Raw genomic sequence first — 25,143 nt, 5'->3', positions numbered from 1 at the left:
TCAGGGTTACAACGAAATTTTATGAAGTAAGCTTGCAGTGCATACTAAATGAGTCTAAGTTGGACTTGGTTTGAAATCCCAAGCTGACAGCACACATATAGCGATATTTCTCTTATAATTTGTGAACTTTTGATTGAAACACCTGAAACTGCAATTCCTGAACTCGTCTCTCTAATTTATTTATTTTGATACAAACGTGGTTTTAATTAACACTTGTGACATTTAGAAATAACTAGTACAGTTTTAGAAAAGAAACATTCATTACAGTCTGTGTAGAATAAATAAATTCTTGAGAACAATACATTACTTCAAATACATTTTTTATCCGAGAAACAGTATTAAGCTTTCAGCGCTTTAACAATTTCATGTTGAATTATTGTTATTTCAAATAAACTATTGTGTTTAAATAGATTATGGCTTTATAACAGACATGAAGAACTTTAATAAGCTTTCCTGAATTCGGTTATAAAAATAGCACCGAAAGCTTTGTTTGAGAGCTGTCCCAGCTGTTGTCACTTTATTTGAACAAATCGTTCACTAATATTCACAAGTTTCGTGTCTAAATATCGTTTTTTATTAATTTGTTTTCAAAGTAAATAAAAAATGTGGTATTGGGCTTCAGATGTATAAGTAATGTTCAACTGGCAATGAATTTCAAATAGCAGTTGATTTTTATGTCAATTGTAAATTGAGAAGCTAAATTTATAAACTGAACAAATCAAGCAAATTAGAATGCGAATTGAAGATAATTGGCGTTAATTTCATAACTCGTGAACAAAATTTTCCGGTTTGATTAGCATGTGTGGAATTTTAAATTTAGGGTTTGTTGGTTAAACAGAGTTTGCATAATAACTGCACTTTGCGTTGATCAATAGTTCCTGATAAAATTATGGCTGGAAAGGAATGTTTATAACAGTTATAAGTGACTAATTGGATCACTGAAATTGCGAAAATGTGAAGCTTGTTTTTTAATTCCATTTTCATGTGCTTTGAAGAACAGTTTACGGAGTAAATACAACAATAAATTTTAATACAAATATAAGTGCTCGAGTATAAGAACCGCAAAAAGTTTGGACGTTTGCAGAACAAATTGAGTTTCACTTTTTTCACAAAAAACAAGAGATGAAAGTGCTAGAGGCAGGATTTGAGCAATCGATAACAACTGATTGAGTCTATCAACAGTATCAACTACTCGTATTTATTTTTGAAAAAATAAAATTAAAATTTCATCAGAAATAAGAGCTGAAGACGTTTATAAATGGAAGTATCAAGTTTCGTTTGTGTTTCTTCCTGTCTCTTTACAAGGAGTGTTAACACTTGACCTTTGCCGAATACAGGGACTCTTCCTTGAAGCGAAGGCGCTCTAGCATGTGAAATATCGATCATTAGACAAGAACGTGTCGAGGAATATTTTTTTAATTACAAAGCCATTTCTGGATTCAACCAGATTTGGATACAATGAACGTAGTGCTTGTTTATTTCCACAAAACCTTTCTTTGTGTTTCTTCCCCTGGATCAAGATTTTTAATAATAAAAACGTCAAGACTTGGATGAGCTTCGTAATTAAGTAATCGTTAACGAGTTATGCAGTAGTTGCGAACTCATCCCATGGTGTATGATGCTTTTATTAAAATTTACTCGGGGAAATTTAAAATAAAAATAAATGGGCAGAAAATTAATTACACGGTATTTCAGATTACCCACCAATTCGTTATTATTATCCAGCAGACTGCATTATTAAACACAATAGATGTGGTGTAATTGTATCTATTCACTTGGCTTTAGTTTTATCAGTTTATGACAAATCAATGTGTAACATCGATCGAAAAATACGGCGCTAAATTATTTATTGATGGCTTCATGGCCGTGAAACCATTGATCTGAGAGTTCATTTATTGTTTTTTCTTTTATTGATTCATGTGTGTTTAAATGAATTTTTAAAATGAGAAGTGCGTTGCTTCAGCCGAATAAATAAATTTGACCAACTCAATTTTAATCAAAACAGGACCAGATAGTGAAAAACTAATTTGTTCTGTTTGATTTAGCTTTGCATTCATTCAACTAAGAGCACGGAAAAATGCTTTTAATCTTGCGATTGTGGCTTGACGTAACGTAAAGTAATCAGTATGAAAGTGTGTGTAGCTGGTTCAATGAATGCATTACACGCAACAAAATTAGCATTGTTGGTCGAATTTAGACTGTCGTATCCTGAACCAACGTCATGTGGTTAATATCCTATAATAACTCTCCCAAACTCGCATCAACGTCAAGGAGATAATAAAATTTTGTGTTAACAGATGTTTTGTGTGTGTGTGTATCATCCATAGACAAAGACACCCTGCATTGTTTCTGGATAATTGAAAACTGTCTGAAAAGCTCACGTAGCTGCACAAAGAATGCACACAATGACCTTTTGCTCTCGTTATTGAAGGATTTTATTGTGCATCTTGGATTCATTGCATTGCTGCAGAGAAAGCTCACGGTTTTAATGACTGTACTACGTCAAAAAGAACGAAAACAAAATTTCCAAATCCAAATTCGAGATTACGACAGCTGTTTAAACGTAGACCGGATTAAAAAAATAATAATAATTAAAATAAATAAATTTTTAAAATCAAAATTAACAATTGGCAAACACATTTACGTAAATTATTTTTTATTCCAAAATTTATTATAGAGTTAGAGTTATGTATATTTTCAAAAAGTTCAAACACTGAAAAAGGAAAAATATTGAAACTGAAATTCTGAAGAACTGAAAAAAATGTGAAACTGAAAAAAGTATAGAATTGAAAAGGAGAAACACTAATAAATTGAATAAAAACCAATACAATAAGAAACTGAAAAGCTAAAAAACATAAAAACAATTCAATTTAGGACTTCGGAAGATTAGAAAGGGTGTCAATTATTTCCATTTTGAACAAAGCAAATTTATTTCGAGTTTTAGGAAAGCCCTTGCAAATGGCGTGTTGGGAATGTTTCCTAAAATCCGGTCTCTAGTTATGATGAATGAAAGCGAGTAATTATGACATTACATGTTTAACGAGCGTTGTTTTAATTTAATTTGTCTGGAAACCATATTATGGATGATAATGTTAGAATTAGGAAGTATCACTATGTCATACGAGAGTAGATTGTTTAGTACTTACTAATTTGCAACTCGTAGAGGGATCTAAACTCGGCTAATAGCTCGTTTATAACAAAACAGGTATCACACACAAGCCACTCAAATTCCAACTGCTTGTACCAATAAAATTTGGTAAATAATGCGTATAAAATGTAAAACGAATTAGGTAGTTTGCCTAAAGTGCTCAAGCTGCAATAATTCATATGCAAATCTGAAGTTAACCCAAATTCTTAATTCGTGCGCAGTCTTCCCTTGGCGAAGTTTGCGCCTCTTAAGAATAATCGTAAATTGGTAAATAATTCAAGTCTAATACTTGCCTAGGTTGGCTCATTGAAGTCTTCCATAATTCATTCGGTTTAACCGCGCACCGAAAACCAAGTTGTATAATTCAAGTATCGGAAATCCACTCCCAATTCCCAAAACGATTTAAAAAAAACGCGATCTAATCCCACAAACACGCGGATTAATGCATCACTAACGCTAATATTTGCATTTGCAAAGGTGCCCTTTTGGGGCACCCCAAACCATTCGTTTCAATTAGAGACGAAGACAAAAGGTCACAGCTATATTTAACGCTGCATCTTGTTGGTCCGATCGGAATAAGCGACTGAGAGGACTCCAGATGGATGTTTGAAATTCAATTTGATTTCGGTCGTTTTGTTTACGCGAATGTCTTAGTTTTGATTCAAATAACATTCAAATAACAGCTGGGTACGGAGTAAGCAATTTTATTATGTTTGCGACCGAATAGTTGTCAAAGTTATGCGAAAGATATCACATTTTCAATTCGCTTTCTTAATATTTTACTATTCGCACATGAGGGTAGTCGACAGGTTTGGATACAGACGTCGACTTGAATCTTTCTCCTGTGGTCATCAATGAACACGCAAAAGTGATATTTGCTTATTTCATTACAGTATTGTTGACTAGAAAAAACGTAGCTATAACTAGACTGATTCTGGGAATTTGTCTTTTGTTGTTTTTGTGGGGCTTGATATTAAACAGTTCCTTTGGAAACAGTTTACTCAATCACTGGCTGATGCTTTCCATCATTCTCGACACTTATTTAAAGTCAAGTAAATCAATAGCATTTAGAGTCGGTTGAAGCATTCGGTAAAGCTGTTATTAGTTCGTATTAAATCTTGCATTCACAACTGTTGGCAAATTGAGTTCAATCAGAAACTCTAATTATCACACAAGGTGTCTCACCTAAGACATTCGAACCTGAAGTCTTAAAATCGTAATTTTTAAATTATTTAAAAATGATTAAGAAAAGAAAAAACGTTTATTCTGCACTTTTGACAGTTTTTTCAGTGGTGCACAAAATTCCGCTTAGCAATGCTTCATCAATTGTTTCAAAAGACTGCTCAATTTCTTTGAAATCAAGTTTTTAACAACAATTTTTTTTTGGATCAGTCGAACGATTTGGTTAATTTTTCGGGGTTTAATGATCCATTGGTAATTTGGCTTAATTTCAAATAAAAGGAACGTGTTTTAAAATTACATTTTTTAACTTGAGGTGATTTTTTTGCTCCTAATTGAAAAATCACCTAAAACTGAGATATTACTTAGGTGAGACACGCTGTATAAAGATTTGGGGTTGTTGAAAATCGGGAAATGGAGTATGATTTGGTTTAGCACTCATTTAGTGATTTAGACCTCTTCAAATAACTGTTATTACAATTAGTTACAAAATTAGATTTTCGTAGCTCCAAGTATTCATAAATTTTGCAAAAAAATTCGTTTTCCAACTTTGTATTGTGTTAGTGGTTGAGTAATGACCACATGATTCAGTAGATAAACATAGTAAATCATCACACAGTCAAACAATTCAGTAAATGTTCACGTTTGTTTGAAAAACAGACACGAAAAATTGGAATCTGTCTGATCTACACTCTCAAATAAGTTGACCAAGTTTTAAAAGTTACGCCCGAAATAACATTATTTTGAATTACCTATTGGACATTTGGGTCATGTTGAGTAACTTCTCTTCATCTGTGGAGAATGCCACCAAGAAAATCGATACTTTCGCAAGTTGCACGTCTCTATTCTGTGAGCGTGTTCAAGGAGGTAGCAAATTGGCCTATAGTGGAAATAATGAGGACACTTGCCTGTTTAAAAACTAGTCATAAGCTCATAAATCGATGACTCGTTTTAATCCCGATCTTTGTTGCGTCGTCTTTTATTTCATAAAGATATTAACAAGATAGTTGGGAAAGTAGTTTGAACACTCCAATCTCTGTTAGAGGGAATGGCTTCTTAGCACTTCCAGCATCAAGTTCTCCATTAATCGATCAGGTTGCTTGAACGCTAATAAATTTAACACCCCACCTTGGCACTGGTATTGCTTTTCGATTCGATTGGAAATTTGGTTGGAGCGTCTTCAGTAAAGCCGGTTAAAACTTGCAACAATGCTGGGATAAAAACTCGAACAAAAAGCAAACAATGAGGAAAAATCGTATTTCTTATTCAAGGTGCTTTTAATTGGATTTTTTTTCTTATAAACGACAAGGACGTGTCCTTCGGGAATCGTCACGTGGCTGTTATATCTTTATTTACCAAGATAGAAGCTTTCAAACAAACTTTACAGCGCGTTTACAAATTGTTTAAGAAGGACGTAAGCTTCGTTTAACATTTATTTCGACAAACTTGGCATTATAGTAAGCGAATTTTCCTTATACCAACCAAGGGGAACGAGAAAGGGAGTGAATAATGTGATATTGGAGGCATTTCTAGAGCGATTAAAAAAGTGGAACGATTTTTTCTCGTTGCTTTATTTGACAAAGTGGCCTTTGTGCAACAAATTGCTTTTTAAAATTTTATAAATTAAAGCGGAACATTTCGTTGTCCGTATCAATTCTCCTTAAAGACCATAACAATGTGGGGTCAGGCTCCTAATTAGTTTCCCCTAAAGTGGCTGTTATTTGTCGTAATTGCTAATTCCATTATTAGTTCGTGAAACAATTATGAGACATTTAAACCTTTGCTTGGGAAACGTAAATAGAATTTTCTGCCAGAAATTGTCCATCGGACAAGGGTCTGTACACTTGAATTGGTTTGATATGACAGTCCAATATCCTCAGTAAATCGAAATCGATTGGGCGAAATGTGATTTAGTCATTCGTAAGTGCAATTTGTAATTGTTGGGAAAAAGGCAGGTGATGCCGCGAAACTTCGAAATCGAGTTGTGTTGGGAAAATGGGCTCATTTATTACGCCGTTCTATTAATTTTATTTTAAATTTCTGGGCTGAAAATGGGGGGTTTATGAATTATTGACATATTATAGAATACATATATACGTAATTGACTTGCCATGACATCAACTAGTAATTCGAAATCGATATACAGTACAATTACAGCCATGCTAACTTACTCTCGTCTTTTTGGAGAGTATATGTTGAATGGACAACAATCGTCATGGCCACCGTCTGATCGATGGGAGGCTTAAATTATTTACGATAAACTTTTCTCTAGTGGTTAATTATAGACAAAATGGGCCAAGGTCACATAGTATCTTTCCTAAGGACCGCATTCATTATATTCTTCTGTATTATAATAGCATGTTATTACACGAGTTCTATTGAAAGAAATAGGCCAGAACGAACGTAGCGAGTGACAATTAAGTCAATAAAACAAGTGTCTATAACGTCAGCATCTAATATTTAATGTTATAATAATATTATGTAATTGAAGCCCAATAATAATGATTTTTGAATGAAACTAAATTATTTTAAGCGGTTTAATTCGTAACAGATTTATACTTTCAGCTTTTAGTGATAAATTTACATTTCCTGTCTCGCTGAAGTGGTAGGTTTCACTTTACTTTTATGCTTCTCCATAAAGTTTGATGAGCGAAAAGTAGGAATAAAATTAATTTTGATACAATTATATCTTATCTGCCTTTTTGTTTTATTGGTTGAGTGTTGAGTGAAGATGAAATTTCTGCATCTGTAAAAGGAACTTGCTTATACTACTTCCGAACTGTGTAAGCTTCTAAACTCTTGCATGGGACAAATTGTTCAATCTTTATTATTATTATTTGTTATGTTGCTGTATAATTTTGATTTTGTGATCTTTATTATAAAAGCTCTGTCTTCTCTGTACTGTACTGTACTTTTAATAAAGCGGCTTGAGAGATCTGTTTTCATTGAGCTGGGTTATAAATAAAAATGTTTATTTCATTTAGTGTTGCTTTAGTTTTAAACAAACGCTACAATTTCCACCATTTAAATTCAAACCGTACGATCTCCAAACAGTGCAGTCTCGAAATATTTTTTGCAAAAAAAAACACTTTTTTTAGCAATAAATTATAAAATATCTTTCGGACACCAATCAAATATTTGAGTTTTTAAAAGAAAATTTTCTAAAGACTATGTACACTCTGGAATTAAACTTCTCTATTGAAGTTGTTCAATATTTTTATATTAAAACTTCAATTTATTTGTTCATTGGCATTATTTATTTGCAAAATATGACTTCACTCTTTCTGAGCATCAAGTAATTAAGTGTAAAATTTTGCAAAATAATAATTTAGGCAAAAGAAACGTAACTTTTTGTTGTTGCTTTGTTCAAGATGTTTTGTTTAAATGTCTTTACAATTTCTGAAGGCGTGTACTCAGCTGACATGTTCTCACATGTTGATATTTGTTCTTCCGCTTCATAAAGGAGTTCTGTCAATCTGTTTAAAACCATGTAGTGATGAAACTAATTTGAAAAGCGCTCAATCTCTTTTCAATAGATTGTAAAATCAGAGGCTTTTTAATTAATTATAAAAAACGCTACTTTTATTTTATATCATTTTTAAACGTTAATTAGAGACGCCGGTATAAAAAACTATAAACAAAACACAAACGAGGGATATAATTAATTTGCAGAACGTCAAACGCGTAGTACATTTTACCAAATAAACTGCAACGTCACAAAAATATTTCAACAAATTGTGTATAATTAACTTTGATGTTGAGTTGTTACAGAAAAAGTTGACAGGATGGTTTCAGGTCAGCAATGTCCAAAAAAAATGGTGTGTTAATTCACTTGTTAAAGTTTGGGAATAATCAAGGCTTGTTGGTTTAACTTGTCATTTAGAAATTAATTAATTACCCACAACAGCACTCTCGCCGGAATTTAATTCGTGTTTGAGTAGTTGATTAGTCTTTAGATTTGAAGGCCTTCGGGAAAACATTTGGACCACAAGACGGATTTTCTTGCTGGCTTTAGGACGCAACAGTCATATCTAATTGAACGATTGACTGGCTTGTCCTGTTTAGATCGTAAACAATTTAATGTGAGAAATGTCAAGCTCATGGAGACAGAGATCGCAGTAAATTGAACCTGTAACTCGTAATTAAATTTGAATTTGGCTGGATGAACGTGGAGTAACCGAGAGACACAACGGTTCAAAACGTGGACGATCAATTCGGACTTAATAAGTTATGAGTTGCAGATCACATGCGTATCATGAGCTTGATGAATGGCCGTGTTTACCCGGTGGTTAATGTGTTTTAATAACAATTTATTTTACCCCATTCTCTAACTCGTTTATTTTAACATCAATCTAGTTAATTTATCTCCATTAGGTCGATGGCTTCGGAAGAATAAGCTAAATGTTACAGCTTTCAGGCTTATTTATTTTTTGGTGAATTAATTTGCCGAAAACTCCCTGGCATTTTACAATTACATAATCAATTTTTATGACGTCAAGTGTCACAAAAATTCCATCCATTCGTAATTTAAAACCGTTGAAGTAATAAGAGATTTTATCTCATATTTGTACATGATTTGGTCGAAATACGTCGCAGAAAATTGATTGTTTTATCTGATTTCGTGATTAAATTGAATCTGCGTTGGTTTTAAATAACTCAATAAATGGCCTCGATATAAAAACAGTTCGGTCTGAAAGCAATTTAGCGACATATAAAACGGCGTTATGACTCCGGATCAGACCTAATTAATTTAACTTTGGCGACCTCACTTGAATCAAATCAAGGAGGAATAATGACTTCCGCCTCTGGCAGATTGTATCGCTAATATTTTGGTTTCAAAACTGTTCGTGCACTATAATCGAGCCGGAACTTTTCGGGAGCTTAAATCCTTGGATGCTTTAGCGTCTGCTTGTTTCCTTGATGTTTTCTTTGCCTGCTGCATTCGTATAAGCATGTGGATGTGAAATTTAAAACATCGCCGTCTTCCAGACAATAAGTCGCTGTACAAGGATAATAAGCTTTACAGCAGACCCGGCTTCTGATCCTTTCCAATCTTGGTCGAAGCGACCTAACTGAAAGGTATTGACAAGACAAGTTTTTGGTGGTTGTGTCGGTGTTGCCTGATTGTCGCTCTTCCTTGTGCGACCTCTCTTGTAACATGTGTAAGTAGAACCAACCACTTTTCTTTCGCACCTGATTTTCCGACAGATCCACAGTCTGTCTGAAAATTCAGCGCTCCGTCCGCAAACATTTGCCTCATAAAATTTCGGTTTCGACTTGCAATCCGAGCCATCCACTGGAAATAAAAGGGTCTCCGTGTTCAAGTTTTTCACAAGTTGTAAACTTCCTGATGGAATTTACTGCCACTGTGCTTTCCGATTTGTTTCTTACATTGTCCCCTTGTTGCGTCCTGTGACCTATTTTTCGAAAATTTTTGCCACGTAATGTTGTTTTCATGTTGTGACGATTGAGCATCAACAAGTGGTGTTAAAGCCGGTTGCGTGCAAAACAAATAATTGCGATTTTATTAAAATACGTTTAGCTCGCCGGAAGCGTGCTTATATCAATTTTGGTGGAATTCGGGCCAATCAATGACGGGAAAAAAGGTCGAGAAGTGAAAACTTACATTTCCATCTGCCTTGACCTTTTCGACTAGCATAAATACTTAAATAAGTTACGGGCGGAAAAAGTTGCAAAAAAGTTTTCAAAACGAATCGAATTTAATAACAATCATCCTCGAGGCTTATTCGTAATTTCGATTTGATTCTTAATTTAATAACGGCCAAAGTGTGTGAAAGACATCTCTGCTGCTAAAATTAGGTTCTGCTTGAAATGGTGTCATCGCACGTTATATTATAAACACCTCTTCCTAATTGTTATTCTCTTTGTTTCCTGGCTTTGTGTTGAATCCAGATTTTCTATGAAAACTCATTACAAATCTGGCGAGGGTTGTCTGAGAATATTTTTCTAAGATAAGGGCGTCCTTTCGAGATGAGACTGAAAGTGGATGTAAGGACCTCTTCAAAGTCGATCTATTTTTCAAGAGAGGTCTCCCGAGCTGTTTATTATATTATCGTGTGCCACCTTTTTTAAATATCAGGCAGACCCACTATTTTTGTTAAATATTTATTCGTTTCTTCGAAACTTTATGTAGGTCATAGTTGTTTAACTTTTTTCATTACCGACTTCTACTTCAGCAAGCAACAATCTTTGTTGTCTTCATAAACTTAAAAGATTAAAACTATACATTTTATTTTTGCTATTTTCTCAAGTTCAAATTTAATAAAACTGCCTTTGGTTATGCGTATGTCTCCGGGGTATAGTTTTTTCGGTCCCACGAGGAGCAGGTTTTATTTACAAAATCGTTTAAAATTTATAAGAAGCATTCCATATTTCCGTTTTACTTGATATATTTCCGACCTAGAAGTTTTGTGCAGACATGAGTTGGGTAAATAACTTGTGCTCAGTGTTATGTTTACGTTACAGTTGTAGTATGTAATTGTTATACTTTTATTTCGAAGTGATCTATTTTTGTAATAAAGTTTGGTATTTTTAACAAAAAATGCTCATGCGTGTTGAAATTGAAACACCAATAAATATTTAATTTTTTGCAAACATCGAGTCATGTCAATCTGGAATCGATTCCATTTGTGTGTCCTTTCAGCAAGCGAGTGATCCGAACGAGTAAACTTCTCCAAAAATGTGCACTGAATCTTCCTGTACCTCGCGTCTGACTTTATGAATAGAATTCAATTTATGTTTCAAGTTTTAACTTATCGCCTCCAGACAAGCTCAGAGAAATTCGGCGCAGCTGATAAATCGTCACATTGTTTGTACAAATAATCCAACTGTATTTGTCACATGTTGGCCAGGACCTGTTCTTTTTAAAATCACATTTATCATCCTTATTGGCGTACGAGGAGACACCACGCCGTGCGAAAAAGAAACATCTTTTCCTCAAGGGGAACATAACAGAAATCGCAAGGCTGTTACACCGCTTGATATATTCAGATAAATTTCCTTCACGCTTAAGATATTCTTTTCACAAACGTGGAAATTTCTCTACTTCAACGGTTTGGGTAACATATTTATGTCTGATATAGAAATATTGGCAGGGGATTCAGCGTTATCTAATTAGGGCGCTATATCAATAACGAACACGGCACGAAAATTATGTTTTCGGTTAATACCCCCAGATTAGGCTTTGAATATTAACGGAAACATCCAATGAAGCCAGCGAAAAGACCAATAATTTTTCAAGTAATCAATTTATTTGTGCATAACTCGAATTCAGAGGAGAGAAATTCGAATGTTCGTGCCGCATTTGTGGGATTTTCAATATTTAATTTCCCTACTTTTCAAATGGCCTGAAAATTTTATTTAAATTATTTACCAACAAATGGAATTTGTTAGCGAGTTTTTCAGTACTATTAGCTCCAATTTTTTATTCAAAGGTAATGAGCACTCACCGTTGCTCCGCATTTATTATAAACTAGAGAATTTTAAAGCAATGATAAAACCAATGATTTGACTTTTATTGATTTCATATTTAGCGGAAACATCCATGCTGTCTATATTTTATTTTTAATGAGCTTTTCCAGTTTTTTCCAAACCGAAAAGAATAAAGTGGTGATTTTAGAGACAATCTCCATAAACTAACTCAATTTTAGCACTGGCAAATAACAAGTATGTAGACTATGTTATGAGTCATAAAGCACCTACTTTTGTCAATTGCTTATACATGGGTCGTAAAGTGTGCAATTCTTTTCAATATGATACGTTTACGACATTACTTGCTTTATATTTTTGCGACTTGTGCAACTATGTGGAGGGGTCTAGCACACTTTGCATATCGTAGCACCTTTTGTAAACTCCTAGTTAGTTGAGTGCCAAATTTTGCGAAAGTCTGTTGCTCGTCACTTGAGGGTAATAATTTTTTGTTTTCTCTGCAAATTAACCATCCCAACTAATCGAAGTCTTTTAATTCAATTGTGGGAAAGAAATTGGAGTGGTGACATTTTTTCTCGTCTCTGTAGCTCTACGTGGAGAGATTGCATTGCGTTAATTGAAGGCAAGAAATTAGCAATACAATCAGCTACCGATTGAATAATATTATGTTTAGCCAACGTACGTGTTAACTATACAATTTTCTCCGTACCCTGTCCTAGTTAGCATGTTAATTAAGGAAGGAGAAGTTCTGATTAGAGTTTAGAGTTAATAATTCATATGCGCACGGTAGCTTTAATCGATGGTAATACCGTAAATTGTTAACCGTTATGTGTTTGGTGCATAGTTTTCGCACACAAGATCCGACGTTTAGTGGGAAAGCTCCTTGTGATTTCCGCCAAAATTTCTAAAATTACCCGGCTTACAATAGCGTCCCGCTTTTATTAGCCGCTTATCATCGTCCTGAAGAGCTTGTTAGGACTACAAGTAACAGGAACAGTCTCGTAAGGACACTATTAGGGAGTCTCTTATGCAGGTCATCCAATTCCGTCCAGAGTCAATACCATTCATTCCCAATAACGCGACCCAGATAACCATCACTCTCAGAAATAACGAAATTTTTATTCCGCGCTGTAAAACAATATTACAGACTTTGTGAAATCCAATTTGCTTGGCGTTATGAAGAACGCTTTATTCTTAGATTCGCGCAACAACAATTTTTCTCGCCATTGACAAAGAGCAATTTATCTTAATATCAAAGTCGAGAATCTACTCTGATACGGTTACCATTTACACGTTCTCGTTGATCATTAAATATTACACCAGATCCCAAGATTAACGATGATGGAACGCCGGTTATTTGATATGCGCGTCATGAGATACAAATCAGTCTTTACGTTTGACATTTTTTGCTTAAAATTTTAGTGGATGGCACTTACTTACCTTAACAAAAATGAAAAAAAAAACTTTTAAACTCATTCTACTAAAGTTTTATGGACTTTTATATGCTTTTACAACCCTCTAAAGTTGTTAAAAGTCCAAAAAAAGTCCAAATGTTCGATTTTTTGATGTTTGATTTTTTCAATTTTCGTCGCAACTTTTGTCGATTTTGGGTACCCGGAACATTTGTTGAGCAATAGCTCCGGAACTATCAGAGATAACCCCTTGAAGTGTACTATCGTTGGAAAGCTCTTTAAATTATCTATTTTTTCAAAAAAAATTATTGTTCTCCGACTAATAGTTTTTGAGCAAATTGCAGATAAATGCAAAAATTGGTAAAATTTTAAAAAATTCATAACTAAAAAACTATTGGGAATTTGGCAATTTTTTCGATGCCAATCGATTCCCCGGACCATTTTGCATAGGCAAGGATCAAAACAGTTCCACTTTTTCGAATAGTTTAGTCGTAATTGGGAAAATAAAAAAAATTAAAAAAAAGTTAACACCCCTCCCTTCCAAATCGTCAATATTAAAAGTGTCTCAGAATCGAATAAAACTTATCCCATCTTATAGATTTTGATGTGCTCTTTACGATGGAACAAACCGTTTTCTTCTAGCTCTTTTAGTTTGGCCGTAATCGGCGATTGAAAATTGAAAAATTTTTTGCGAGATATCGCCTTGAGTCCTATGCCATTTTGTAGAGTTTTTTATTCCGGTTATCCTCCATTTTTCCGTTTCTCGATAACTCTAATAGTTTCGCCGTAATTGGCGATTGAAAATTGAAAAAAAGTGAAAATGGAAACCTTTTTTTGCGTTTTTCTCGGAAACTGTAAGACTTAGAGCAACGAACAAAAATCCATCTGAGAGCGCTTAATTTTCTCTATTTTTTCGATTAAACCCGGAGCCGCTCCGGGCAACGGTTCCGGCTACAGAGGCGATCAAAGTTTTTCACTAAAAAAATTCATAAAAAAAAACTAAAAGTCGTAGAGCATTGCGGTTTGTTCGATTGAATTCTACGGCTCATTTTACATATTATATCAATTTTTCACAAGAATTAAAAATTTAAAATTTTTTGCCTAAATTTAGGGTAGCCATTTGTCATCGTGGAAAATTTTATGCAACAAAAAAATTCATAATTCAAAAACTAAAAGTCGTAGAGCAATGCGGTTTGTTCCATTGAATTCAGCGGCTCATTTTCTGTATTAAACGAACTTTTCATGAGATTTAAAAATTTGAGTTTTTTTGCTAAAATTTCCTGAGTAATAACACTTACCTTCAAGAAAGTGAAAAAATTATTTTTTTTTAAATTCGTTCTATCATACTTTTTCGTATTTATATATGCCTTTACAAGTCTCTAGAGTTGTTAAAAGTCCAAAAAAAGTCCATATGTTCGCTTTTTTGATGTTTGATTTTTTCAATTTTCGTCGCAATTTTTGTCGATTTTGGGTACCCGGAACATTTGTTGAGCAATAGCTCCGGAACTATCAGAGATAACCCCATGAAGTGTATTATCGTTGGAAAGCTCTTTAAATTATCTATTTTTTTCAAAAAAAATTATTGTTCTCCGACTAATAGTTTTTGAGCAAATTGCAGATAAATGCAAAAATTGGTAAAATTTTAAAAAATTCATAACTAAAAAACTATTGGGAATTTGGCAATTTTTTCGATGCCAATCGATTCCCCGGATCATTTTGCATAGGCAAGGATCAAAACAGTTCCACTTTTTCGAATAGTTTAGTCGTAATTGGGAAAATAAAAAAAATTAAAAAAAAGTTAACACCCCCCCCTTCCAAATGGTCAATTTTAAAAGTGTCTCAGAATCGAATAAAACTTATCCCATCTTATAGATTTTGATGTGCTCTTTACGATGGAACAAACCGTTTTCTTCTAGCTCTTTTAGTTTGGCCGTAATCGGCGATTGAAAATTGAAAAATTTTTTGCGAGATATCGCCTTGAGTCCTATGCCATTTTGTAGAGTTTTTTATTCCGGTTGTCCTCGATTTTTCCGTTTCTCGATAACTCTAATAGTTTCGCCGTAATTGGCGATTGAAAATTGAAAAAAAGTGAAAATGGAAACCTTTTTTTGCGTTTTTCTCGGAAACTGTAAGACGTAGAGCAACGAACAAAAATCCATCTGAGAGCGCTTAATTTTCTCTATTTTTTCGAATAAACCCGGAGCCGCTCCGGGCAACGGTTCCGGCTACAGAGGTGATCAAAGTTTTTCACTAAAAAAATTCATAAAAAAAAAACTAAAAGTCGTAGAGCATTGCGGTTTGTTCGATTGAATTCTACGGCTCATTTTACATATTATATCAATTTTTCACAAGAATTAAAAATTTAAAATTTTTTGCCTAAATTTAGGGTAGCCATTTGTCATCGTGGAAAATTTTATGCAACAAAAAAATTCATAATTCAAAAACTAAAAGTCGTAGAGCAATGCGGTTTGTTCCATTGAATTCAGCGGCTCATTTTCTGTATTAAACGAACTTTTCATGAGATTTAAAAATTTGAGTTTTTTTGCTAAAATTTCCTGAGTAACACTTACCTTCAAGAAAGTGAAAAAATTATTTTTTTTTTAAATTCGTTCTATCATACTTTTTCGTATTTATATATGCCTTTACAAGTCTCTAGAGTTGTTAAAAGTCCAAAAAAAGTCCATATGTTCGCTTTTTTGATGTTTGATTTTTTCAATTTTCGTCGCAATTTTTGTCGATTTTGGGTACCCGGAACATTTGTTGAGCAATAGCTCCGGAACTATCAGAGATAACCCCATGAAGTGTATTATCGTTGGAAAGCTCTTTAAATTATCTATTTTTTTCAAAAAAAATTATTGTTCTCCGACTAATAGTTTTTGAGCAAATTGCAGATAAATGCAAAAATTGGTAAAATTTTAAAAAATTCATAACTAAAAAACTATTGGGAATTTGGCAATTTTTTCGATGCCAATCGATTCCCCGGATCATTTTGCATAGGCAAGGATTAAAACAGTTCCACTTTTTCAAATAGTTTAGTCGTAATTGTGAAAATAAAAAAAAATTAAAAAAAGTTAACACCCCCCCCTTCAAAATGGTCAATTTTAAAAGTGTCTCAGAATCAAATAAAACTTATCCCATCTTATAGATTTTGATGTGCTCTTTACGATGGAACAAACCGTTTTCTTCTAGCTCTTTTAGTTTGGCCGTAATCGGCGATTGAAAATTGAAAAATTTTTTGCGAGATATCGCCTTGAGTCCTATGCCATTTTGTAGAGTTTTTTATTCCGGTTGTCCTCGATTTTTCCGTTTCTCGATAACTCTAATAGTTTCGCCGTAATTGGCGATTGAAAATTGAAAAAAAGTGAAAACCTTTTTTTGCGTTTTTCTCGGAAACTGTAAGACTTAGAGCAACGAACAAAAATCCATCTGAGAGCGCTTAATTTTATCTATTTTTTCGATTAAACCCGGAGCCGCTCCGGGCAACGGTTCCGGCTACAGAGGCGATCAAAGTTTTTCACTAAAAAAATTCATAAAAAAAAACTAAAAGTCGTAGAGCATTGCGGTTTGTTCGATTGAATTCTACGGCTCATTTTACATATTATATCAATTTTTCACAAGAATTAAAAATTTAAAATTTTTTGCCTAAATTTAGGGTAGCCATTTGTCATCGTGGAAAATTTTATGCAACAAAAAAATTCATAACTCAAAAACTAAAAGTCGTAGAGCAATGCGGTTTGTTCGATTGAATTCTACGGCTCATTTTACATATTATATCAATTTTTCACAAGAATTAAAAATTTAAAATTTTTTGCCTAAATTTAGGGTAGCCATTTGTCATCGTGGAAAATTTTATGCAACAAAAAAATTCATAACTCAAAAACTAAAAGTCGTAGAGCAATGCGGTTTGTTCGATTGAATTCTACGGCTCATTTTACATATTATATCAATTTTTCACAAGAATTAAAAATTTAAAATTTTTTGCCTAAATTTAGGGTTGCCATTTGTCATCGTGGAAAATTTTATGCAACAAAAAAATTCATAACTCAAAAACTAAAAGTCGTAGAGCAATGCGGTTTGTTCCATTGAATTCAGCGGCTCATTTTCTGTATTATACGAACTTTTCATGAGATTTAAAAATTAAAATTTTATGCTTAGGCTAATAAATACCTTCAAAAAAATGAAAAAAGAATTTTTTTTAACTCATTCTAGCAAAGTTTTATGGACTTTTATATGCCTTTACAACCCTCTGGAGTTGTTAAAAGTAGAAAAAAAATCAATAGGTTCGATTTATATAATTTTGGTTGAGATTTTGGTCGATTTTCGATACCCGGAACATTCATCGAGTAATAACACCGGAACTATTAGAAATAACCCCATGTAGTAAAAGCCCTTTTTGTTGATCATTTTCAAGAGTGAAATGTGCAACACTGAGCTTTACTGAGTTTTACTCCAGAGTCTATAGAAATGGATTATCACAAAATCAGTGTCTATTCTCCAACTCTGCCGCATAAACGTTACACTTTGCCAAAGTAAAAGTCTTTTACGTGATGTTCCCAGTCACACGGTCCATGTCTCTTTGGATGCTCGGATTGTAAGTTTCCACTTCTCCTCCGTGATAAATTTTCCGGGGCATGGATTCCGAAGCTTTCGTGTAACAAGCTCACGTGCCTTGGGACGATAATAGCCGAAAGCTCAAGAAAACCGCGTCAAAAAAAAATATGAATCATTGTCGCGTCCGTCCATTGCATGCAAAGCATCCAAAAAAAGAACACACCAAGTCACATTCTTAATCCCAAACATTTGTATTCAATTCCCTTGGCGCACTTAACTTCTAATTTAAGCAAAGCACTCCACTGGTGTTTTCCTTCATTTCACCCCATTCTGCATGCCCCTCAGCTTCAGCTTCCGAATTTGTGTGTCAGCTGTTGGATTTAGTGTGGTGGTTAATAAGGTGCGTGTATGCAGAATGTCTATGTACTTCTTCCGGCTGCACAACCTCCGCAGGGCCGAGGAGGACAAAAAGAAAAAGCAGCAGAGCAGAAGAAGAGGCAAAGTTGTGGGCTGTCATCGGCTAACGACTAACGCTCTGACACTGGCGCCAAGCAGACTCTTCGAAAGACCACCGCTTACGCCATCGGACAGTCTTGACGAGGTGGCTTTGCAGATTCCCAGGTGCTCTCCATATGTAAATATGTTAATTTATTGTTATTTATGGTCGTTGGTATGCGAGCTGGTGCGTGTTGAAATGTGGATGGAAGGCGACATCTCTGAAACAGTAGCCGCAGTTTCGACTGGCTTATCGATCGGGCTCTGAGGCACGAATCAAAATTGTTCTCACTGAGCCATTAAACAAAATCAGAAATTGATATTACAAAACATGTTTTAGTGAAAATTGGATTTTTTTGTTTTGTTTGTTAAATCGATACGATCTAATGTAATTATCGTGCCTTGACCCGATTTTATTTGTTTATATTGACGAACTATTTTTGTGAAGAAATTGTGTTCCGGTTGACAAAATAGTATTTATACGCCAACCTAATAATTTAATTTCTACTTTTACATTTTATTTGTACGCCACGTGTAAGCCCGGTATTTATATCGATTCAATTTTATTCTTTTAGTCTCTTGACAGTTGTATTATTCTATTATTTTACGTCATGCAGGGAATACTCTTGAGACAAATTTGTTATCTTGCATGATGCATAGCAACCTCAAACAACTCTATTATTAAATGAAGGCTCAAAGCTTTACGGTCAATGTTTATTTAAATATTGTGTAATAACAAGCTGATAAATTGATATTTTTGATGCACCGATACTTTCCACAGTGTCTAGCCATAATAATATAATTTGAGGTGCTCTCGAAATTTTCTGGTGTGAGGTACACTGAAAGCCAGCCTTCAAATTAGATTATTCCTTCTTTTTGCCAAGGATTTCGTTGGATTAAATGCAAAATTAAGGAAAAAGTCAACAGTTCTTTTGTAGGCGTCTAATGAAAGTCATAAAAGTCAGAGATATTGCATTTTTTCTCGATTCAGCACTTTATGGGCACACATAGTGGCTCATACGGATTAGAGGGCGAAAGGTGCACTGACCTTTCAACTATAAGAGCATTTTGCAATTCTGGAACATTGTTACATAAGACTTCAACAGTTCACTTACATCTAAAATTTTATTGCTTTTTTTTAGTGCAAAAATTGTCCAGGTAACGATTTGGAGTTCAATTCAATACTTGTAACTAATTCAATTTTGGTGGATGCGCCGGGATAATATTAAGTTTTTAATAATTGTATTACTAAATTCTTGTATTTAATTTTTGGTGGATGCGCCGGGTATTTCCTAAAATATTTCACCTTATTCATGATGTTTTGTTATATAAAACTTGTAAATTTTTATGAAAAAATACAGGGGAAAAACAAGTAATGTCACATTTTTCTATACATTCTATACACATTGTTTTAATATATTAAAAGCAAGCATTTCTTAGACCGAATAAACTTAGTTCTGTTTACTGACATCTTTATCAGCTAAAGGACAATAAAAAAAAACAGGTCAAGAACGAAAAATGTAATAATAATATTCTCTGAATTGACACGGTTCTCAATTTTTTAATTTTTCTTATAAGTTTTTCTGTGTTTTTGAAAAATTGGTAAATTTTAGAATCAGGTTTGAGTTTAAGATCAAATTTCTTAAATATAATGGAAAATAATTATTACAACATAAGTTGAAAGTGTTGTAAATTTGCAGGTTTATTTTTTGGTGAATGCGCCGGGACAATATAGAGTTTTTAATAATCATATAGCTAAATTCTTGTATTTCATTTTGGGTGGATGCGCCGGGTATTTTCTAAAATATTTAACTTATTTATGATGTTTTGTTATATAAAACTTGTAAATTTTTATAAAGAAGTACAGGGGAAAAACAAGTAATGTCACATTCTATACAATCTGCAAAAATAAGTGTTTAAGTTTAACTTTTATATTTTTATTTTCTAGGACATAGGTTCAATTTTAATGAAACATTATTAATACATTAAAAGTAAGCTTTCTTAGACAGAATTAACTTAGTCCTTAGTCCTGATTACTGTTATTTTTATCAACTAAAAGAAAATAAAAAAAAACAGACCAAAAATGAAAAATGTAATAATATTTCTGAATTAACACGGCTCTCAACAGTTTAAAATTTTCCCTATAAGTTGTCTGTATTTTTGAAAAATTGTTAAATTTTAGAATTAGGTTTGAGTTTAAGATCAAATTTCCTATTAATAATGGAAGATAATTATTACAACTTAAGAGAATTAAATAAATGTGTTGTAAATTTGTCGGTTTATTTTTTGGTGGATGCGCCGGGATAATATTGAGTTTTTAATAATTATATAGCAACATTTTTGTATTTTAATTTTGGTGGATGCGCCGGGTATTTCCTAAAATATTTTAACTTTTTCATGATGTTTTGTTATATAAAACTTGTAAACTTTTATAAAAAAGTACAAGGGAAAAACAAGTAATGTTACATTCTATAAATTCTGCAAAAATAAGTGTTTAAGTTTAACTTTTATATTTTTATTTTTTAGGATATAGATTCAGTTTTAACGAAACGTTATTGTTTTAATACATTAAAAGTAAGCATTTTTTAGACAGAATTAACTTAATCTTGATTACTGATATTACAAATCAAAAACGAAAAATGTAATAATAATATCTCTTAATCGACACGGCTCTCAATAGTTTAAAATTTTTCTTATAAGTTTTTTCTTATAATTTTAGAATTAGGTTTGAGTTTAAGATCAAATTCTTTATTAATAATGAAAGATAATTATTACAATTTAAGAAAATTAAATAAAAGTGTTGTAAATTTGCTGGTTAATTTTTTGGTGGATGCGCCGGGACAATATGAGTTTTTTATTAATTTTATTATTCAGAACGTTGGTTGGCTTCAGCAAAACTTTGAGTGCTACTCTTGCCGAAACGTCTCCGCTTATAATTTTAATTTGTAAATGGAAATGTGCTTAGCGAATCGAGTTTAAACCATGAACGAACGATTAAAATTGAAAGTTATATTTTTTTGTCACGAGATGTCGAAGCGACACAGAAATGCACTTGCAATCAGGTCTCTCGAGGAGCTTCGTCTACGTAAAATTGCTTAAATATTTGGCTTTCCTTCACTTTGAATAAAACGACTTAACTTGTGTATTATTTGCATAAAATTTTGAGAGATGAAGAGATAAAAGTCGGTGCAAATGTAACGGATGGGATCTTTAGTAAAGTCACTAATTCGATTACCTACTTTCGACGATACGACAAAAACAAATATGACGGGAGTTGTATTTTACATTTGAAATGCCAGTTTGTGTCTCTGTGTGAATAAAATTTAAAATAACGAGCTCGAAATTAATGATGCAGCTCGTTCGTCTTAATTGACTGTGCGCACTTGATTTTATAGAAACATGTTTCAAGTTCGTCCACTCCTTAGAAAGACTTTTCGAGGCTTTTTATCCAATAATAAAGCTATGCTATGAATAGTCGAACTACAATAGAGCGAGGCATAGTGGAAGGCACTCAACGTTTTGTCGGAATAATCCCACAACCGAGGAAGGAAAATAAAAAGCTGCTATTATATTTACATAATATTGGGGTTTATGTTTTAATGTAAGAAATGAATTAAAACGAGAAGCGGACATTCTTGTCTTTGAGGCACTTCTTGGAAAAAATTAATCCGTTTAGTTGGATTCGTGATGAAATGATGTTTCGCAGAAAGAATCTCTTTTTACTTTATTTGTAAAGTTTTCATTAAAGGAACATATTTTATCTCGTATTGTATTTTAGCACTTTTTGAGTAGGACATTTCTGAAAGTAATTTAACTTTATTATTAGCTATCTCTATTACTTGGTTAAGCAGAAAGGTCGAAGGTTATTTTTTATGAATTCAAATAGCTTTGGAATATAATATTGCAAACATAAAATTTAATACTCGTTTTATTTTTTTAGCGAGATACCTGATACATACCTTTACAAATAATATATCTCTTTTCATATTTGTTATGTTTTATGTATTTTACCATAATTTATTAAATTTTGGATAGTATTATGTAGCATAACCAACGTTGAAACTGCAATAATACTGGGCATTTTTATAACTACAATTTTTTGTTTTAATTTAAAAATTGTAATAAACTTAATAAATTTAAAAGATGACTAGTTGGAAAGTTTTTCTGAATTAGTTAGTTTTCTAAAAATAATTTAAAATATTTGCAGCAAGCGAATAATAAATTGTGGTAATTTTTGAAGATGCACGTAAAATTCTATCGCCATAAAATAAGAGCCATAAATTCGTGTATTTTTTAGTACTATTGACTTCTAGGACCACCTTTCCGTCTAGACTTTCGCGTGAGATATTTCTCGGTGACTTGGCTAAGACAGGTATTTTATCCTTGTAACGAGGTAATCTAGCGTTTCGTCTCAATTTCGGTCGAGTTTCCGATGAAATATTTACGAAAAATGGACATGACTGGAATTTAGAGTAGCTTTTCCACGTTGTGGGTGTTTGTTGCGCTGAGGAGAATAAAGGTGCGTGTAGTCGCAGAATTCGGTCAAAGTGGATTAATATAGTTGTAAGAAGGCCGTCGGGAAGACAGACTGCGTGTCTGTGGTAGTAGCGGGGGTGGCGGCATGTGAGCCGGTGGCGGCGATACCACGGCGAGTGGCAGTGGCGTAAAGCGCCCTGTGCGAGTATGAAGCGCTCCAAGTGCGCGTAGTGTAAAAGACCATGGCCGCCTCCAGCAGATACAGCTCCTACAATTGTCTCACCAGTTGGGATAGCTACGATAAAATACCCAGGTAACAGGTTAGCTCGATTTTTTTCAGTTTCGTAAACGAGCGGATACTTTTCAAAGTTTGCCAAAGTTTGATTGAGGGAAATAAATGACCCAAACTTGCGACCTTTGGGGAACATTTCGTCCTAGGTGATCGATAAGTATTTGGATTTTATTGGAAGGGTTTTCGATTAACAAACTTAATTCTAATCAAATTTCAAAGAGGATGGTTTTAGTGTTTCCCGACTTTATCAACTTTTTTTATTTTTAATTGTGGACAGTTGGAAATACTGTAGTTAAGGTTTTAATTGAAGTAGCCAAGTGAGTAGAATTTTATTTATTTATAAATAAAAATTAGGTTTGGGTTTGTAAATAGTAGAGTATATTATTACTGACATTTACGATACCTACAAGTACTCGTACTTACTTCTTACTTTATTTAATGCATTCTTTCTAAAAATATTTTTAGTCACAATGGAAAGGCATTTTTATTTAAGTTCACATAAATAGGTGGGCTGAGAAATGTTCCATTTATTTTATTAAATAAATCATTATTTATAAATATTTATAAATTTATAAAAAAAACTTTTCGACAAACTGGAGACATTTTCAATTGTATTATGTAAAACGATTTTGGTCAGCGATTGACGTCAAGAAAATTGTAAAATTCTCGATAGTTTTAAAGTTACTTCCAACAATTTTTAGACGTAGGAGAATGTTTTTTTTCCAAGAATAGAACACTAAAAGAACCGGGCAAACCTGAGGAGGGCACGATTAATAATTCCCGAGTTATTGATTGACCATATTTTCGGCCAAAAACGTAAAAATTGTAGTTTTGCATTACATTAAGAAAACTCAAAGCGGAATTTATTAAACTTTTACATTTCCAGAGCAGGTATTTTAATAAAATGCGATCCATTGTAAAAACTCTTCGCTTTTAATTATCCTTTGTTCATAATGGAAAATAGTTTAAATGTAGAGATAAAAATTATGTACCTTTGAGCAAAAGAAATGATTAAAATTTTAATTTGCACATTTAACTTAATCTCGAATAAAATGTATAATTAATGTGCATCCGAATGCGAAGTTTTTTATATTTTTAATTAAAAGTTTATTCTTTTATAAATAAAAGATTTAAAATCAGTACATCCACAGCTTTTTGTTACACTTGTGTCGTATTTTCTGTCAGGTAAATGAATTAGTAATTAAAAACTCTTTCAACATAATGCATATGTCGCCTGCTATGTTTTAAATATTAAAAGTTGCCTGACCTAAAAGCCAAGTTGTACTTTATCAAATAACCAGACAAATATTGGCTCGATTTTGAATTATTTAGTGTTGCTTGAACTGTAAGAGCGATAATAATAATACATTAATTTGAAAGAAAAGTTACTAATTGGGGATTTTCCAATAATTCGTTTAAACCTTTTTAACAACTTGTTCAAGTTTGTTAATTTGATCTGCTAAGCACCCCTCTGATCATTTTCAAACAAATTATTTTATAATGTGAAAGCGTTGATGAAATTGTCTCCGACTAATGTTCTCGGAGGTCATCAGCTACAATGAACTTCAAATGCCACTCCTTTTTTAAGCTACAGACAGATATTATAAAGTCATTATCTACAAACTTACGAGTTGTAATTTTTAACAAAGTCTAGTCTAGTAATAAGTTAATAACACTCCGTGGTGTCATTATCCTCCTAATACTCATTAGAGCATTATGGATTAGTCATCCTTTCAAATAGTTATCCTTATACCTGAACATAAAGTCCCTTTGCGCAACCGTTTTACTTCAGCCGGACAATTTATTGGTTAATCCAAGTTATGGGGGTATTTATTGGCTGATCGTTCACGCTGTAAATTTAAGAGGCTCATCAACATTAGAAACATTTGTCTTCTATTGGAAAACAAAGTGTTGTAGCGTTTTGTTGCAACTTTCAATCATTTCTAAAGACTATTAATTACTATCTAAGTCAAATCACCTAAACAGAGGACGTGTGCTTGTGGATTACTATATGGCAGAACGTTACAGTTTTGTACGTTTAATACGAAAATAATGTCTATAAAGCTTTTAGCTTTTAGCTTCTTAGGTTTAGTTAAGGCTACTTGAGTTTAACGGGACATGGAGTTTTTATGATTACTCTT

The 25,143-nt window shown here is 33.1% G+C and overlaps 1 protein-coding gene across 1 annotated transcript in view; it reads left to right on the top strand.

Moving 5' to 3' along the window:
- The window catches only part of SLO2 (slowpoke 2), a 58,507-nt gene that overhangs the window by 1,581 nt on the left and 31,783 nt on the right, over positions 1-25,143 (top strand). The window contains exon 2 of the mRNA XM_015985490.2: positions 18,154-18,360. Within this exon, the coding sequence (XP_015840976.1) occupies positions 18,155-18,360 (206 nt within the window). The 5' untranslated portion in view covers position 18,154. The remainder of the gene's footprint in view (positions 1-18,153; positions 18,361-25,143) is intronic.

The sequence above is a fragment of the Tribolium castaneum genome, chromosome 1, assembly GCF_031307605.1.
Source record: "Tribolium castaneum strain GA2 chromosome 1, icTriCast1.1, whole genome shotgun sequence".
Classification (NCBI taxonomy): domain Eukaryota; kingdom Metazoa; phylum Arthropoda; class Insecta; order Coleoptera; family Tenebrionidae; genus Tribolium; species Tribolium castaneum.
The sequence above is the reverse complement of the archived record's forward strand: the minus strand, read 5'-3'. Positions and strand labels throughout refer to the sequence as shown.